Source organism: Neofelis nebulosa, chromosome X (assembly GCF_028018385.1).
Source record: "Neofelis nebulosa isolate mNeoNeb1 chromosome X, mNeoNeb1.pri, whole genome shotgun sequence".
Taxonomy (NCBI): Eukaryota; Metazoa; Chordata; class Mammalia; order Carnivora; family Felidae; genus Neofelis; species Neofelis nebulosa.
Window position 1 is genome coordinate 126,708,492 of NC_080800.1, and position 14,721 is coordinate 126,723,212.

At 61.8% G+C, this 14,721-nt stretch overlaps 2 protein-coding genes across 3 annotated transcripts; both read right to left on the reverse strand.

The window, feature by feature from the left end:
• Positions 1-1,980: 1,980 nt before the first annotated feature.
• NAA10 (N-alpha-acetyltransferase 10, NatA catalytic subunit) lies at positions 1,981-6,661 on the reverse strand. 2 transcript variants are annotated; one of them, XM_058714230.1, is made up of 8 exons: positions 6,483-6,661; positions 5,980-6,078; positions 5,637-5,695; positions 4,742-4,787; positions 4,539-4,654; positions 4,311-4,355; positions 2,942-3,026; positions 1,981-2,302 (listed from the first exon to the last, which is right to left on the reverse strand). In XM_058714230.1, the coding sequence occupies exons 1-8, from the start codon at positions 6,501-6,503 to the stop codon at positions 2,066-2,068; spliced, it is 708 nt and encodes a 235-aa protein (XP_058570213.1). In that variant the 5' UTR covers positions 6,504-6,661; the 3' UTR covers positions 1,981-2,065. The 2 variants fall into 2 exon arrangements, with proteins under 2 accessions (XP_058570213.1, XP_058570212.1); XM_058714229.1 differs by lacking the exon at positions 6,483-6,661 and adding an exon at positions 6,158-6,405.
• Positions 6,662-6,939: 278 nt separating this feature from the next.
• Positions 6,940-14,067, reverse strand: RENBP (renin binding protein). Its single transcript, XM_058714224.1, has 11 exons — positions 13,900-14,067; positions 13,549-13,664; positions 13,298-13,373; positions 13,037-13,112; positions 12,696-12,868; positions 11,868-12,092; positions 11,237-11,318; positions 10,667-10,842; positions 9,945-10,076; positions 7,180-7,267; positions 6,940-7,089 (listed from the first exon to the last, which is right to left on the reverse strand). The coding sequence occupies exons 1-11, from the start codon at positions 13,984-13,986 to the stop codon at positions 6,956-6,958; spliced, it is 1,365 nt and encodes a 454-aa protein (XP_058570207.1). The 5' UTR covers positions 13,987-14,067; the 3' UTR covers positions 6,940-6,955.
• Between the last annotated feature and the right edge of the window lie 654 nt (positions 14,068-14,721).

Genomic DNA, 14,721 nt, shown 5'->3' on the forward strand with positions numbered 1-14,721 from the left:
TCCCCGCCCCCGCCGCGGCCCCCACCTCCGCCCAGGAAATCCGACCGCCTGGGGGCCGCCCAGCGTCTACTCGCCGCCGGGGACGCAGGGCGCGGAGGGCAGAGGGCGGTTCAGGTCCCTAGGGGCGGGCCCAGGGAGGGAGGAGAGCGCAGCTCGGCGCCGCCGTGGGAGCGTCCGCGGGCTCCCTCCCACCCGCGCCGGGGCGCGGCCGACGCAGCGCGCATGCCCGTCCCGCCGCCGCCCGACCAGTCAGAAGCCCTGGGAAAGAAGCCCGCCGCGGCTTGCGAAGCGGAAGGGACTGACGCCAGACGCTCGGGGCGGGGCGAGGCCCCGCCTCCCGACCGTACGGCGAGCGGGCGAGCCGGCGGGCTTGCGCAGGCGCACTGTTCCGCCCTCCCCCTCTCTAGTCGCCGCTTCTCAGGCGGCCTGCGGGTCACGTGCCAGGCGCCGGCCAAAGAGAGAACCGAGCTCCCGCCGCCCGCTGGCGAATTACTCAGCCTAGCAGGGGCGCGGTGGACCATCTGCAGTGGCAGGCGCGTGAAGTATGGTGACAGCTCCGGAGTGTTGGGCTCCGCTGGGAGGTGGGCAGCCCGGGCACGGCCTGGCCAGGGAACTAACAGCAGCAAGTGATAGTGCCGCCGCCAGAGGGAAGGACAGGGACAGAGGCACAGGAGCAAACCTTAGGGTTGGAGTAAAGCCATGAAAAACGGAGGACTTACACGGAAACAGACCCAGAAATGCAGAGCACAAACTGCTGGTTGCCAGAGAGGAGCGGATGGGCGGGAAGGGCCAAACGGGGGAAAGGGAATGGGAGATCCAGGCTTCTAGTTCCGAAGCGAGGAAGTCAGGGACTAAAAGGCACAGCCTAGGGAAGACAGACAGTGGTACTGTGACAGCACTGTATGGCGACACATGGTAGCTGTGCTTGTGAGCACAGCGTAATGTATACACTTGTGGAGTCACTGTTGTACGCCTGAAATTAATGTAACATTTGCCAACCACAATACAAAAAAAAAAAAAAAAAGAGGGCTTATATTCTCCAGGAAATGATATGATCCATTTGTGAAAATCCAGAGGGGCGCCTGGGGGGGCTCAGTGGATTTAGCGGCTCTTGATTTCAGCTCAGGTCATGATCTCAGGGTTCATGGGTTCCAGCCCTGAGTCGGTTCTGCACTGACAGCATGGAGCCTGCTTAGGATTCACTCTCTCCCTCTCTGCTCCTCCCGTGCTCACGCTATCCCCTGCCTCTCAAAAATAAATAAACATTAAAAAAATCATAGAATACACAACACAAAGAGGGAAATAAACCCTGGACTATAGTTAATAACGTTTGGATATTGGCTCATCAACTGTAACAAAAACAACATTTAATACAAAATATTAATAATAGGGGAAACTGGGGGGTGGGGGGAGAGGCGACACGGGAACTGCACTGCCCGCTCAGTTTTGTATACCTAACACTCTACTAACAATAGTCTATTAACTTGCATTTTAAAGCTTAGGTTATGGAGTACATTCCACAGGAGTTATGGTGGTGGTAGGTGGTCAGTGGTCGAACACACAGGACTTGCCAACCTTCTGGATGGCAGGGGAGGGAGGAATCCAGCACAGTCGCCAGGGCTCAGGGCATTACCAGGTAGGGCAGCAACAGAGAAGCCCAGTGAGCAGCTGGACTTTACGCATCAGGAGCCCGGCAAGGGAGCAGTAGAGCAGGGCTCAGAAGGCAGAGCGCCTGCCTCCCCGGCAGGGACTGGCTTCCAGAAGTCCGGGGTCTCCCTTCCCTGGACCCATAGGGGCCCAGAGCCATCAGACTTGGGAGCCCCGCCTCCAAACCCCCGACAGAGCTCTTTCCTTCTACTTGGGCTTGGCAGGACGCACCATGCCAAAAGGCTTGGAGGTCCACATCCCGGGACACAGAGGGACCGGGGAGAGGCAGCCCCCGCCCCCAAGGTGCACACTAGCACACACGAACTCCCCAAGGCCACTGGGTGAAGTTTATTGTGAAACCTTGAGGGGTGAGGACAGGACGGGCAGGTCGGGGTGGGGAGAGGAGCAAGCGCAGGCTCTAGGAGGCAGAGTCGGAGGCCTCTGAGCTGTCCTTGACATCGGTGCTCTCTGTGGTCTCGCTGACCTCGCTCAGATCCTTGCTGTCACCACCACTATCCTCAGCAGCCAGGCCCTTGTCCTCACGACAGGCCTCTCCCGAGCTTGGAAGCGAGTTGCCCCTGCTCTCCACCTTGTTCTCGATGGAGCCCAGCACCACGTGCCTGCCCTTCTCCTTCAGCTCCAGGTGTCGCCTCAGCTGCCGCCAGGAGCCCAGGAAGAGGCAGGAGGAAGGAGACAGGTCTGAGTCTCCAGACCACAGAGACCCCCTTCTGCCACCCAAGCCAGGGGTGAGGGCAGCCTGCAGGACTGAGTCAGAAGACCCGGGTGGAGTCCTGGCTCTGCCCTCTGTGGACCTGTTTCCCGTCCCACAAAGTGAGGGTGCATGTGCCTCCCCCACGGGGTCTGCTGCAAAGCCTGCTGAACGGCCCTGGCCCCCGAGGAGCCTGGGGCAGGCCCCTGACCTTCTCCTCAGCCCAGCTGTCTTACTCCTGAGCCTTGGGGACCCTAGTTCTCAGTACACTGAGGGACCTCCTCCCTCACCTCTCGCATCACGCCTCAGGCGGTACAAGCTTCGGGAGAGCATGCGATCTTGGGGCGATAGGGGCCCAGCTCCCCACCTGTCAGCTGAAGAAACTGAGGCGAACGGGGCCGTGACTCCCGGCAACACAGCCGCCAAGGCTGGCACGAATCCATCTCACCTCTGGCCACAGAGGGCTTCCTACCGTCTCAGCACCCCGGTCCAGAGCTGCCCCTGACCTCCAGCAGGGCCTCCTATGCTTTGCCTTGCTTTTCCTCATCTGTGAGGACTGTGGCCCTGGCCCCAGAGGACACTTACCTCGTCAGCCATCTGGGTGAGGTCCCGCTTCATCGCGTATGCATCTTCCCCATCTGCGTAGTATTTGGGTTCCACTTCGCTGATCCTGGGGGCAGGAGGTGGAGAAAAGGACGACCCAAATCAGGGGACAAATTCTCATCCTTCCGGCATCATATGCTAGTGGGGCAGGGTATCTGTTTTCCCCCAAAGGGCCCTTTCGGAGACAGCAAGCCCCGTTTCCAACGTGGCCTTCCCTTTGCGCCGTCCAGCAGTAAGCGGTAAGCAGCGTCCAGCGCCTTTACCCCTCTGGGGCCTGCCCCTGTCCTGTGTCCCTCATCTGGCTACCAAGGATCTGTTTCTGTGCTTTCTTGTGAACTGAAGCCCTAGATTCAGCCATCCCTTCCCCCCCATGCCCGGTTCCGTGTCACTTACTGAACAAGGCTGATTCCCGGGCCTAGCAATTAGAACTGAGGAGGAGGGGCGCTGCGGCCGCGGGTCCTGACAGCCACCACCAGGCCATGCGGCCCCTGCTCTGAGCAGCTCAGGGGCCAAGGCTGCACGGGGGAAGGTGTGTGTGCATACTCGGGGACCTTGCCACTGGAAGGGGCACTGGACTTGACGGCCTAGGAGAGCCCTGCCGGCCCCAAGACCGTGGGATTGCTGGCCACCAGAGACATCTATGTCCAGGTCAAAGATCCCTCCTTGGATGCCCTTCCCAATAGTCCCTCTTTATCCGCCACCAAGCTGAAACTGAATGCCGTCTCAGTGGGCCCTCCAGCCCAGCCTCACTTTCAAGTGGCTTTTGCTACCGTGTCCTGCACACATCACTTCCCTGCCAGGCTTTCTCTGTCCCGTGCCAGGCATACAGAGACTCCCACGTCCCTGAGTGGACCTGCCATCATCTACCAGGACACCCAGGGCTCTAGATCCCTCCACTGCTGTTGCCGATATCCCTACCTGTCTGGATGTGCTTAGGTTTCTGTAGCGCCACGTTCTCCTTTCTCCTGGTCCCGCTTAGATGCTTCTAGGTGCCAGCTCACCACGAGTGCTGCACCCTGGCTTGTCCTCATGTCCTGGGCCCTCATCTCTACTCCTGAACCTTTACCCAAACACCTGTGTGCTCTTCACCTAGCCCCAGCCAGCGTCAGGCGACACAGCAAGCCACACCACTCTCCCGCCTCACAACACGCCTCGAGCAAACTCCAGCAGGCCGGTGCCGGCACCACAGACACTGGAGTCCGCAACCTGCTCCCCACCTCAGCTGACTCCAGGTCTGTCCTCCAGCCACCCCCATCCTCCCGCCTGGAAGGCGGCTCAGCCCACCTCAGCCGTCTGGATGCGCCAGAGCTGGGACCACCCCATTCCATTAGAAAAATCTGGAGCTACTTACTGAAAGTTGAGGGTGTTGGAATAGAGGTGCAGGGCGGCCCGGTTACTGCAGGGGAACAAGGAACTGCTAAGCTGAGCAGACTCGGCCACACAGGGACAGCACATCTGGGTCCTCCGCCTCCCCCTCCACCCCCCTCCCCAGATCTCCACATGCCAGGGCACCCCAGGACCCCCATCAAGACATTATCTCCTCCCCCACCCCCCTCCCTCCTTCGGTCCTGGCTTCCACCTCTTCCTGACATGCAGGGAGACGTATTTGGCGTTGAAGTTCTCTATCATGGCTCGGGAGGCCTGGTCCATCAGCTTCTGTGCCAGGCCGAGGCGCCGGTGGGAACGCTTCACAGCCTGGTGGGAGAGAACAGGGGACCTCGAGGGCTGCCCCAGGCAAGCCCACCTCCACCCCTGCCGCCACCCCGGCCGAGCCCCACGCACCAGTGAGGTGATATGTCCGTGGGGCACATCATCCGGGTCCTCCTCCCTACAGCAAGAAGAAAGGAGAGGCTAGAGAGGAGCCTGGTACAGATACGCTCAGCGCCCCACGGCCCCAGCGTGTGCCCAGAGCAGGAGCACCAAGTCCTCTGGTGGCTCCACCGTTCCCCCAGACCCAGGGTGGGCTACAGCTGAGACTCTCAAAACCCCTCGTGCAGCCAAAAGACAGGCGCAGTGTCAATGGAGTTCAATGGAAATCCTGATCGTGCTAGAAAAAAATGAGCTATCGAGCCATGAAGAGACGTGGGGAAACTTTCAACGCATAGGACTTTGGTGAAAGAAGCCAGTTTGAAAAGACTCCATACTGTAGGATTCCAGTCATAGGACTTTCTGGAAAAGGCAAAACTACAGAGACAGGAAGTAAGTGTATCAGTGGCTGCCATGGAGCAGGGGGGACAGAGATGAGAAATGCAGTAACACCCAGGATTTTTAGAGCAGTGAAACTCCTGATTCTGTAAAGGCAGGTAGATATGGGTTGTTATACATTTGTCCAAATCCATAGAAGGCTACCGTGCGAACAGTGAACCCTAATATAAAGTATAGACTGTAGTAAAAATGTAACAAGACTGGTCCATCAGCTGTCACCAACGTACTGCAAGATGTTAACAATCCAGAAAACTAGGGGGCAGATGGCAGGAGGTACACAGGAACTCTCTACGCTTTCCACCGGACTTTTTGTAAACCCAAAACTGAACTAAAAAACAGTCTCTTGATTAATTAAAACAAGAAAAAGCAGCCCACGCAGACCCAGCAGGCACATGTTGATGCCCACCCCCCAAATCCACGCCCCACCCCCAACTCTGGCATAGGGTTTCTGTCTCCTTCCTTCGTGACTCACATTTTGGCGAGGACGTACCCCACAATCTTCCCGTTCTCATCCTCTGCGATGTAAGAGAGCTAGGTAGGTGACAGGGAGGAGAGAGAAGTCAGAAAAGGACCTCCTGTCAGAGCTGGAGGAGGCCTCGGCAGACACTTGGTCCCGCTGCCAGCCTGTCGCTGTGTGCATGACAGGAACCGAACGGGTGGCGAGTTCAGTGACAGCTCCTGACCTCCCGCGCCAGTGGCTTGGTTTCCTTCGGCACACCCCACTGCCGGTGCTCCGAAATCTGCCCCTGTTGGGTTTCCCTGGCTCTGCACCCCCCCCCCCCCCCCCGCCAGCCGCAAAGTGCAGGGACACGCACCTGGGGCCAGGAGAGGCCGTGGTAGAAGTAGTACTTCATCTGGTAGTTCTCGGGCAGGCACAAGAGATTGCAGTGCTGCATGTTCATCAGGTCCTCCGGCTGCGGGGCGGGAAGGCCAGGGGCTGTGGTGACTCAGGAGGCCTCGGCCACGTTAGAACCCTGCGCCCTGTCTACTCACCGACCCCCACCCCCGCAGGGCTGGGCGGGCGCCGCGACTATCTGTCTGCACAGGCGCGGCGCACGGCCGCTGTGCAAAGATCATCTGTTCCGGGAATGGCCCTGCGCGCCGGGAGGCTCCGGGACACCATCCGACGGAGCCCCGACATCCCTGTTCCGGTAGGTCCACCCCACCGGGACGGTGGCCTTCACCTGTCCGTGCCCTGCGGCCGCAGGCACGCGGGGCTGCCGGCCCGGGGCTCGGCCGGACCCCTCGGGAGCATGCGCACGCGGCCACCGGGCCCGCACCCACGCGGCGCGGACAGCCTCCCTCCCCGGCCCCTCACCCTCGCATTGCGGATGTTCATAACGGCGGCGGGGCTCGCGGCTCCCAGCGGATCGGAAACGCGCAGTCAGCTGCCGCCGCGCTCCAAGGCGACGCCTGGGCGGCCAGGCCGGGGCTGGGGCTGGGGCTGGAGCTGGGTCTCCGGGCTCGCGGGGGTGGCGGCGGAAGGGGCGGCGCGCGCCGGGCCCCGGCCACGGGCCGGAAGTGCGCGCCGCCGAACCCGCCCTCGTGGCCGCTTGGCCAATGCGTGGGGTGGGCCGCGCCCGCAGGGCGGGGCGGGGCGGGGCGGGGCGGGGCGCGCCAATGGCCCGGCGAGCCCCGGCGAGGGGCGGGCCGGTCGGCGGGGTGGGGCGGTCCCGCGCGCGCGGCGCCCCCGGGGCCGGCTCAGCCCGTGCCCTCCAGCCGGCTCGGAGGCCGCCCTCCTCCCACGACCCCCACAGACGCGCGCACACGGGCACTGGAGCACGCTCGGTTTTATTTCGCGCCTTCGGGGCTGGGGGCGGCGGGAGTGCACTGCGTGCCGGGGCTCGGGGCCAGGGCGAGGCGGCTCAGCAGGGCGTCCAGCATCTCCTCGCACATGGCGAGGCACCTCGGCACGTGAAAGCAGCCTGCGGCGGCGAGGCACGACAGCGGGTCGGGAGGTGCAGGGGTGGCCGACTGCCCCGAGCCCCTGCGGCCCTGCCCTGTCCCCCACTCACCTTTGAAAGGACCCCCCTTGATGGTGAGAGCGACCTTCCCCTCTCGGTTCAGGTAGCCAAACCATTCACCGTACTCAGGATCGCGAAACTGGAATAACAAGACCGTGACAGCCAGCGCCTGCGGGGGGGGGGGGGGGGCGCCTCCCAGGTGCCACGGGGCCAGGGAAAGAGGGGCCCACTGTCCCCACCGCACGGCAACCCGGGGGTCAGAGCCGGGGCGGGCCCCAGGTAACGTGGCTCCAGAATCAGTGCTTTTAAAGGTGAGATGGTGTCCAGCACACAAATGAAAACGTGGGGCTTTTCCTTTCTGCCTGGGGCTGGGAGTGGGCCGCGAGGTAACCCGCTGGGGGAAGGGGCTCCAGGCTGTGATCTGAAACGCTACAAGAAGGACTAAGAAGCACCCTGTTTGGGGACGACATAAATGTAATATATCGTGATAGTGCTGCTGGTCACTGAGAGACGCGTGCGCTGGTCACAGAGTCGCGTGCGTTCTATAAATGATTGGAACACTTCAGATGGACATGTTTTACTGTGTATATACATTGTACCTCAATACAACTGATACGAGAAAGCAAAAGTAACTTTGTAGCAAGTTACTTATTCGGAGCCTGTGTTCCAGTACATGACACTGTAGACACCCAGCACCGAGATCCCACTCTTGGCTGCCTCGCCATGGGTCCCAAATACATCTTCCCCTCCCTCAGAGCTACCTGAAGCCTGCCCCTGCCCAGCAGCTCCGTCGACCTATTATTCTGTGTGCCTTCCTTCCCTCTGCCAGCATTACCATCAGGCACCTATCCCCCGCGGGCCTGTTAGTTCCACCCAGACTACCCAGGATGGACCTCAAAGCCCTGGCCTAGGCCCCTCTGCTTCCTACCCTCAGAGACACTTCGGCGGACCCCTTCTCGGAAGCATCATAGACGAAATCAATGACATTGAAGTTCACTATCAAAATGTCTTTACACTGATGCCTCTGTGGGGTACGTGAGTGGCTCAGTCGGTTGAGCGACTGACTTCGGGGCAGGTTGTGATCACGAGGTTTGTGAGTTTGAGCCCCTGCATTGGGCTCTCTGCTGTCAGCTTCAGATCCCCCTCTCTCTGTCCCTCCCCCCTGCTCATGCACCTGCTCTCCCTCTAAAAAATAAATAAACACTTGGGGGGCCCTGGTTGAGCATCCAACTTTGGCTCAGGTCACAATCTCACGGTTTGTGAGTTCAAGCCCCACATCAGGCTCTGTGCTGACAGCTCAGAGCCCGGAGCCTGCTTCGGATTCTGTGTCTCCCTCTCTCTCTGCCCCTAACCCACTCATATTCTGTCTCTGTCTCTCTCAAAAATAAATAAACATTAAAAAAAATTTTTTTACATAAATAAATAAGCACTAAAAAAATAAATTCGGGCCTATGAGCTGTGTCTATTCATGTCATTTTTCTAGTGACTTTGTTTATGTCCTTCTTTATTTTTCCACTACTTGATCTGCCACGGGAAGAATGTACCTGTTTTCCTGTCCAGGTTTTCCATGGATATCTGAATTTTTGCTTTAGGTATTCTGTTGGATAGCGCGTAATGATTTACCTGTTGGTGATAACCTTTGCAATTGCTCAATGCTATCACAAGCTCTTGAAAACGTATTCTTTAGACTTCGCTTTATGCAATTAACACTGCTGGCCTCTAACACATGTTGTTTATGAACGCATTCCGCATTAATAGCCTCAGTTGTCCTGATGCCGTGCTTGGAAGCCGTGATGTGTGCGTGCAGTATTGGAGATGCCTCTCTACCTGCCGTGGGATGTGAACACATTGGGGATTTCTGCCGGTGACAAAGTCGGCCACTGCTAATACCACTGTGGAGGCGAGTGCTGAATTCCAATCAGAGGTCAGCGCAAATGGGGATGTCATTTTCTCCCACGTTTCAAAGCCCACACACCCCAGAACGAGACCCCCTAGAGTTCCTCCTGTGCTGGGGTTTACCAGTGGAGTGCATCGTGGCTCGAGAAACACATCAGGAATCTTCATTCATCACCAGGCACAACAGCCAAGGTGTCCCCTGAGCGGCAGCTGGTCCGTCACTCTGCTCACAGTGCTTGGCCTCTGAGGGACCCCTGGCTTCCTTCCTACCTCACAGCTGATTCATTCTTGCCACCTTGGCCGGGCCCTCGTATTCCCTCTTTCCTCTCCTGTCTCAAAAGCTTACCTTGCCTCACGGCTCACAGTATCATCTGTATTCTTATGACACGCAAGCGATCGTGGCCAGCCCAGACCTTGCCTGCTGGACCAGACTCTGACCCCTCTGCCCACTGCCGCTCGCACCCCAGGCTGGGCCCCTGTCCTCACCGGCCAGGATGGACAGCTACAGTCTCCCACCTCCCTGCTTTTGCACGCGGTCTGGAGTCTCCCTCCCAAAGCCCCCGGACCCAGTAATGCCTGAATCACGCAAGGTAACTCCTCCGTGCAAAACGACTCCTGCCTGTATTCTCTCCCACTCGCACTGCCCCCCGCCCCAGACCCGTATTTCCTTGTTTATATTCTGCCCCTCCTCCCGTGGAAACACCAGCTCCAGAGGGGCCGCTTTGCTGACTGACTAGAGAGTCCGGACCTCTAGGAACCCAGACCGGCCGAGGGACTGTGTCCAGTGTGGGGGAGAAGAAGGGGGTGTGGGGTCAGCCTCCCCAGCCCAGCCCAGCGTCCTCCCACGGCCAGAAAGGCCCGGGGAGGAAGGGCTGCCCGCTGTTTCCTCCACACCCATGCCCAACCGGGAGCCCACTCACCTGGCGGAAGGTGTAGTCGGCCACCTGGCGGAAGAGGTGCAGTAAGGCAGGGTCCCCGCTGTCACCGTAGCCCATGAGGAAGGCAATCATGGCTTCGCTGTGGGGCCACCAGAGCTTCATGGCCCACTCCAGCTGAAAGCACAGAGCAGTGGCGGGGTCTGAGGGCCCTGGGTCCCACCCTCTGCCACTTCTGTCAGCAGGAAAGTCACCCCCATTCTCCAGATCACGGCTCAGACCCATCCGGCCCAAGCACTTGGAGCTTCATCGTGGGATGGATGTCTCCGAGGGTCTGAACGGCCCCTCTGAATGGGACTAGCTTCCTGGATGGGATGCACCCCACGTAGCCCCTTCCGAAGGGCCAGGGTGGGGTGACCTCTCCTTTAACCCTAGAATCGAAACCCCGTCTTCTTGTCAGTCTGTCTAAAGCCTCTTGGACACTCGGCTCCTGCCGGTGGCAGGCTCAGTCACCCTCTGCAGGGGCAAGTCTGCCCCAGCTGCTGAGGCCGCAGAATCACCCAGAGCGCCTTTCAAGGACGAGGGGGACGTACGTGAGGTTGAGGGCCACCGGCCTAGAAGTCAAGAGTTTGTCACCAGGGTCACACGGGGCAAATTCATCACTCTGGGACCCAGGTCCCCCTCTGAAGCGGGTGATGACAGCACCCGCCTCCCGGCGAAGAAAGCCTTGAACAGGCTAGTACCGTGGGCCCCGGGCGCATTCCCACCTGGGTGGGGCAGAGGCCGTCTGCATCCTGGAAGTAGAAGAGGCCTCCGTGGTCAGCGTCCCACCCAGAGCGGAAAGGCAACAGCAGGAACTTGTCGATAACGTGGGCTCGAAGTTCGGGATCGCCCTTCCTGGTGGCGTGACGGAGCAGGAACCAGCCGGCCTCCAGCGCATGGCCTGACGAGGGTTCCAAGTGAGGCAGGCAGAAGAGCCTTCCCCAAGCAGGGGAAGGGGTGGGGGAGCTCAACCCCCCTGTGCTGCCCGCAGGCAGCTCCCTTTCTCCTTCGCTAACAGCAGGAGTTGCCCTGAGCGGGCCCAACGGCCACCACCCCCACCCCCCCCACCCCCCCGCAGAAAGTTTGCCCTCGCGGTCTGTCCCTGACTCCCTCTCCTGCTGCTGACACCCCAGCCTGGGAGGTCTGTCCCCGCCTCCCTGCCTGGTCCTCAGCAGCAGGTGGAGGGCACAGAGGGCGCAAGGCAGCCCCCAGGCGCTCCCCACATCTGAAGCCCAGAACCCAAGAGTGAGCGTTCCCTTCCTCCTGGGCCACCCCCAGCCCACCCTACTCCTCACCTGGGTTCTGATGTCGCCCCAGGCAACCAGAAAGTTCCTCACCATCCTCTGACACATTCTCCAGCACAGCCTGTCCATCCCTCTGTCGCAGGAGGAACAGAGAAGCTAAACGTGCCTTCAGCGCCTGCCATCCAACCAGAAAGATGCCCCCTCCCTCCCCTCTGTCACCTGCAGTCTTGGGCAGGCCGGGCTCGCAGGGGAAATTTGAGAAGAGGCCCAAGGGCCTGGGTGCATTCTGACCCTTGCTTCGGGCTGGGCCCTGAGAGGTGGGAAGGGGGACACACTGAATGGGGGCCGAGACTGGGTGGCCTGGGCCTGCCCACAGAGGCCCGGAAGGACTTGGCTCTGGCCCGGTCTCCTGCTCCCTCTAACACGCCAGGGGCTCCGGCACCCTCCCTCCTGCCCTGGGCCCCTCCCTCCGGAGCTCCCCTGGGCCCTCCTCCTTCCCCAGGGTGTAGGGTCCTGCGCTTCCCCGGCCTCCGTGTCTCCCCATCCGTAAAGGGGACCATCGGCGCCCAGCTGGGGTGGCGGTGGTGGGGCGTGAGCCAAGGAGGTGCTGCAGGGGGTGGGGAGCGGGGGACCCGTCCTGGAGGCCAGCGTCGTCCTCCCGTCCCCCGGACGCGTCCCCAACCTGGACATGCTGCAGGATCCTCTGGGCGCACCAGTCCCCCAGCTCCGCGTAGTTGCCCGCCAGCTCCTCGTCCGCCTCCCCCAGCTGGTCCACGAGGTTGAGCAGCATCATGGGCACCGCCATGGACTCGGAGGCCGGGGCCCCGGGGAGCCGGGGCCGGCCCAGCCCCGATGGGTCCTCCCGGACCCAGTACACGATCTGCTCCATCATCTCCACTGCTTCGCTCTGGGTGGGGAGAAGGGAGGCGAGGGGAAGGTCCGGGCTGAGGACGCATCCCGGTCCCTGAGGTCCTGCCTGGGGGTGGGTTCCTGACCGGGATGTGGGGTGGGGTGAGAGCCCTCTCCTTCCACGCACTGGTGGGACGCCTTCACCGAGGGCGGACTCTGCGCCCAGCGTCGTGTCGGCTGCTGGGGGCCGGGGTGGATCTGCCCCACCCTGCCTCGGGGGTTCCCAGCGTGTGGGTGCAGGCCACTGCCAGGCATCCAGGTCAGGTCTGAAAGCACGGGGGGGGGGGGGGGGGGGGGGGTGCTCCAGGGAGGAGGGAGAGCTCCCTCCCGGCCAGGGCAGGGCAAGGATTGGTCCCTTTCTGCCTGGTGCCCAGTGTAGGGATTCAGAGGTAGAGACTTCTGGGAGGGGCCACGGTGACAATACAGCACCGCGAGGGGGGGGGTGTAGCCAGCAGCCCCGGGGCCCCGGGGTGGGGGGGCCAAAGAGAGGATTGACTTTGATAAGAGACCCGGCCTGCAGGCAGAGCCCGGGGCGGGGAACGCTGGTACCCAGGACTGGAATGCATCAGGGAGACCCATGTGCAGCCTCCCTCCCACACACCTGGTAACGCGCTTCCCCCGTCACCCTCCACAGCTCGTTCATGGCCATGGTGTAGAAACACTCGCTGAAGATGGTTCGCTGCACCTTGACCGGGCGGCCGTCCCGCGTCAGCACAAAGGCACACTTCTTTCCAGGAGGTGCCACTCGGGCATAACGCAGCAAAAATTCGCCACCTGGTGGTTGAGAAGTCGGCCTGCTAGAACTCAGGTGAGGACACTGCCACCTTCCCCTTCCTTCCCACTCGTGAGCGTCCCCAGGCCCTTCGCTGCTTCTAGACCTCTCTAGGAACTAGAGTACACTTGGAGGTGCCTCTGGGGAGATGGCGGGAGGGGAGGGGACACCTGCTTTTGCCGCGTCCAGAAGTTCGGGGCTGCGGAAGCGCTCGAGTTTGCGGTACAGGCGACAATACATCCACACCTGTGGGGGAGCAGAGGGAATCTGGCTTCAGTGGGGAGCAGCGGGGTCCTCAGGGCTGGGACGAGCAGTGCTCAGGTGCCGCCGTCATGGGAGGAAGAGCGTGGAGGGGACCGGCCTCGTGTGTGTGTGTGTGTGTGTGTGTGTGTGTGTGTGGACCACGGACAGGCGGAGCTGACGTCCCCTACCTGCCTCCCCTGCAGCCACACATACTTGAGGTCATCATACACCTGCCCGTCTCGGCCAAGGCACGTGAAGAACCCCCTGTGGGAGGCACAGTATCAGCGAAGCGGGGGAGGGGCTGCACTCCCCTTCCCCCCCCCCCCCCCCCCGCCCCACCGCCCTGCGGGGCTCGGCAGATCTGGGTCCGCGGAGAGCGAGGTGGGGGCTCAGGAGGGGCAAAGACCCCTGCTGAGGACACCACAAGGGGGAGACGCACCCATGCTCCTGGTCGTGGGAGTGCTCCACCCAGAAAGCCACCACGCGGTCCAGCTCCTGCCCCACGCGCTCCTTCCAGGCCTGCAGAGCCTCCCGCTCCTTCTCCTTTTCCATGTCCTGAGGGGAACTCGGGACTTGGAGACCCAGCTGCCCAGCAGACGTCCCCAGCTTCCCAGGCCCCAACCTCCTCGACAGGTTCCTCTGTGTCCCAAGTCACCCCAGGCTCCTGTGGCCCCCAGGACCACCTGACCCGCTCCCCTTAGGCCCCCAGGCCTCGGGACCCAGACCTCAGGGTCTCCCCGCACCCGTGCCGGAGGCTGCCCTCTGGCCCAGGACCGGCCCCAGGACTGACCCCACCGTCCCGGGAACCCTTCATGACAACGCCGTCCCCACTACGGGCCCCACCGCTGGGCTGCCGCACTCGGAGACCCCCGCTCATCCCTCCTTCTCCAGGAAGCCAGACGGAGCTGGTCGCTGTCCCGTGACTGTCGTTCAGCTGACCCAGCGGCGCCCCACCCGACCCCTCCTCCGGGAGGTGCCGCAGAGCCTGGGGGCGGGGCTTGGCGGTCGCACGACTCCGCCCCCCGTGCTCCGGCACCGCCCCCACGCTGGCCTGGCCCAGACTCCTCCGGCCCCCGGCGTCGGAAAGGAGGCGGGCAGTGGCCGCTGCTGGGCGCCCTGGGCTCAAGATCCTCCTGGGGAGAAATGCTGGGTGAGCTGGCGGGACAGTCTGGGGCGGGGAACGCGGGGCCGAGTCCCTCACATGGGCTCCCAGCCACCTCTCACCACCCTTCAACTGAGTTGGGATGAGGGGCGAGTGGGGGAGGGGCTGGGCAGGGGCTAGGCAGCCCAGAGCGGTAGCCCCAGCTCGTGCTTAGGGGAGGTGCTGGCTTTGGGTCCAACGGGGCTTGTACCCCCCCCCCCCCCGCCCCGCTCACAGATGCGTGTTGTCAGTATTCATGGTATTTCCCTTCACGTCCAGCCTCTCCCCTGCCTTCCTTGCAGTCTGTCCGTCCCGTCACGCCTAGCCAAGGGCAAGCCTTGGTATGTGGGAGGTTCCAAGGTTCCTGGCCTTGGGTCCAACGGACGGCGCCTTGGCCAGTCCCGAGGCAGAGAACTGGCCCCACTCCTCCCCGCACGCATGGGCCTCTCCCCAGAAGGCTGCAGAGTGCTG

Coding starts and splice junctions, on each gene's coding strand:
- NAA10 (XM_058714229.1), bottom strand. CDS start 6,241: ATGATCTTTGCACAGCGGCCGTGCGCCGCGCCTGTGCAGACAGATAGT. Junction 3,027..4,310: donor TCCAACACCCTCAACTTTCA/GTAAGTAGCTCC, acceptor TCCTGCCCCCAG/GATCAGCGAAGTGGAACCCA. Junction 2,303..2,941: donor TCACCCAGATGGCTGACGAG/GTAAGTGTCCTC, acceptor TCCTGGCGGCAG/CTGAGGCGACACCTGGAGCT.
- RENBP (XM_058714224.1), bottom strand. CDS start 13,986: ATGAGCGGGGGTCTCCGAGTGCGGCAGCCCAGCGGTGGGGCCCGTAGT. Junction 13,665..13,899: donor AGGGTTCCCGGGACGGTGGG/GTCAGTCCTGGG, acceptor AGTTCCCCTCAG/GACATGGAAAAGGAGAAGGA. Junction 10,843..11,236: donor GGGGCGACATCAGAACCCAG/GTGAGGAGTAGG, acceptor AACCCTCGTCAG/GCCATGCGCTGGAGGCCGGC.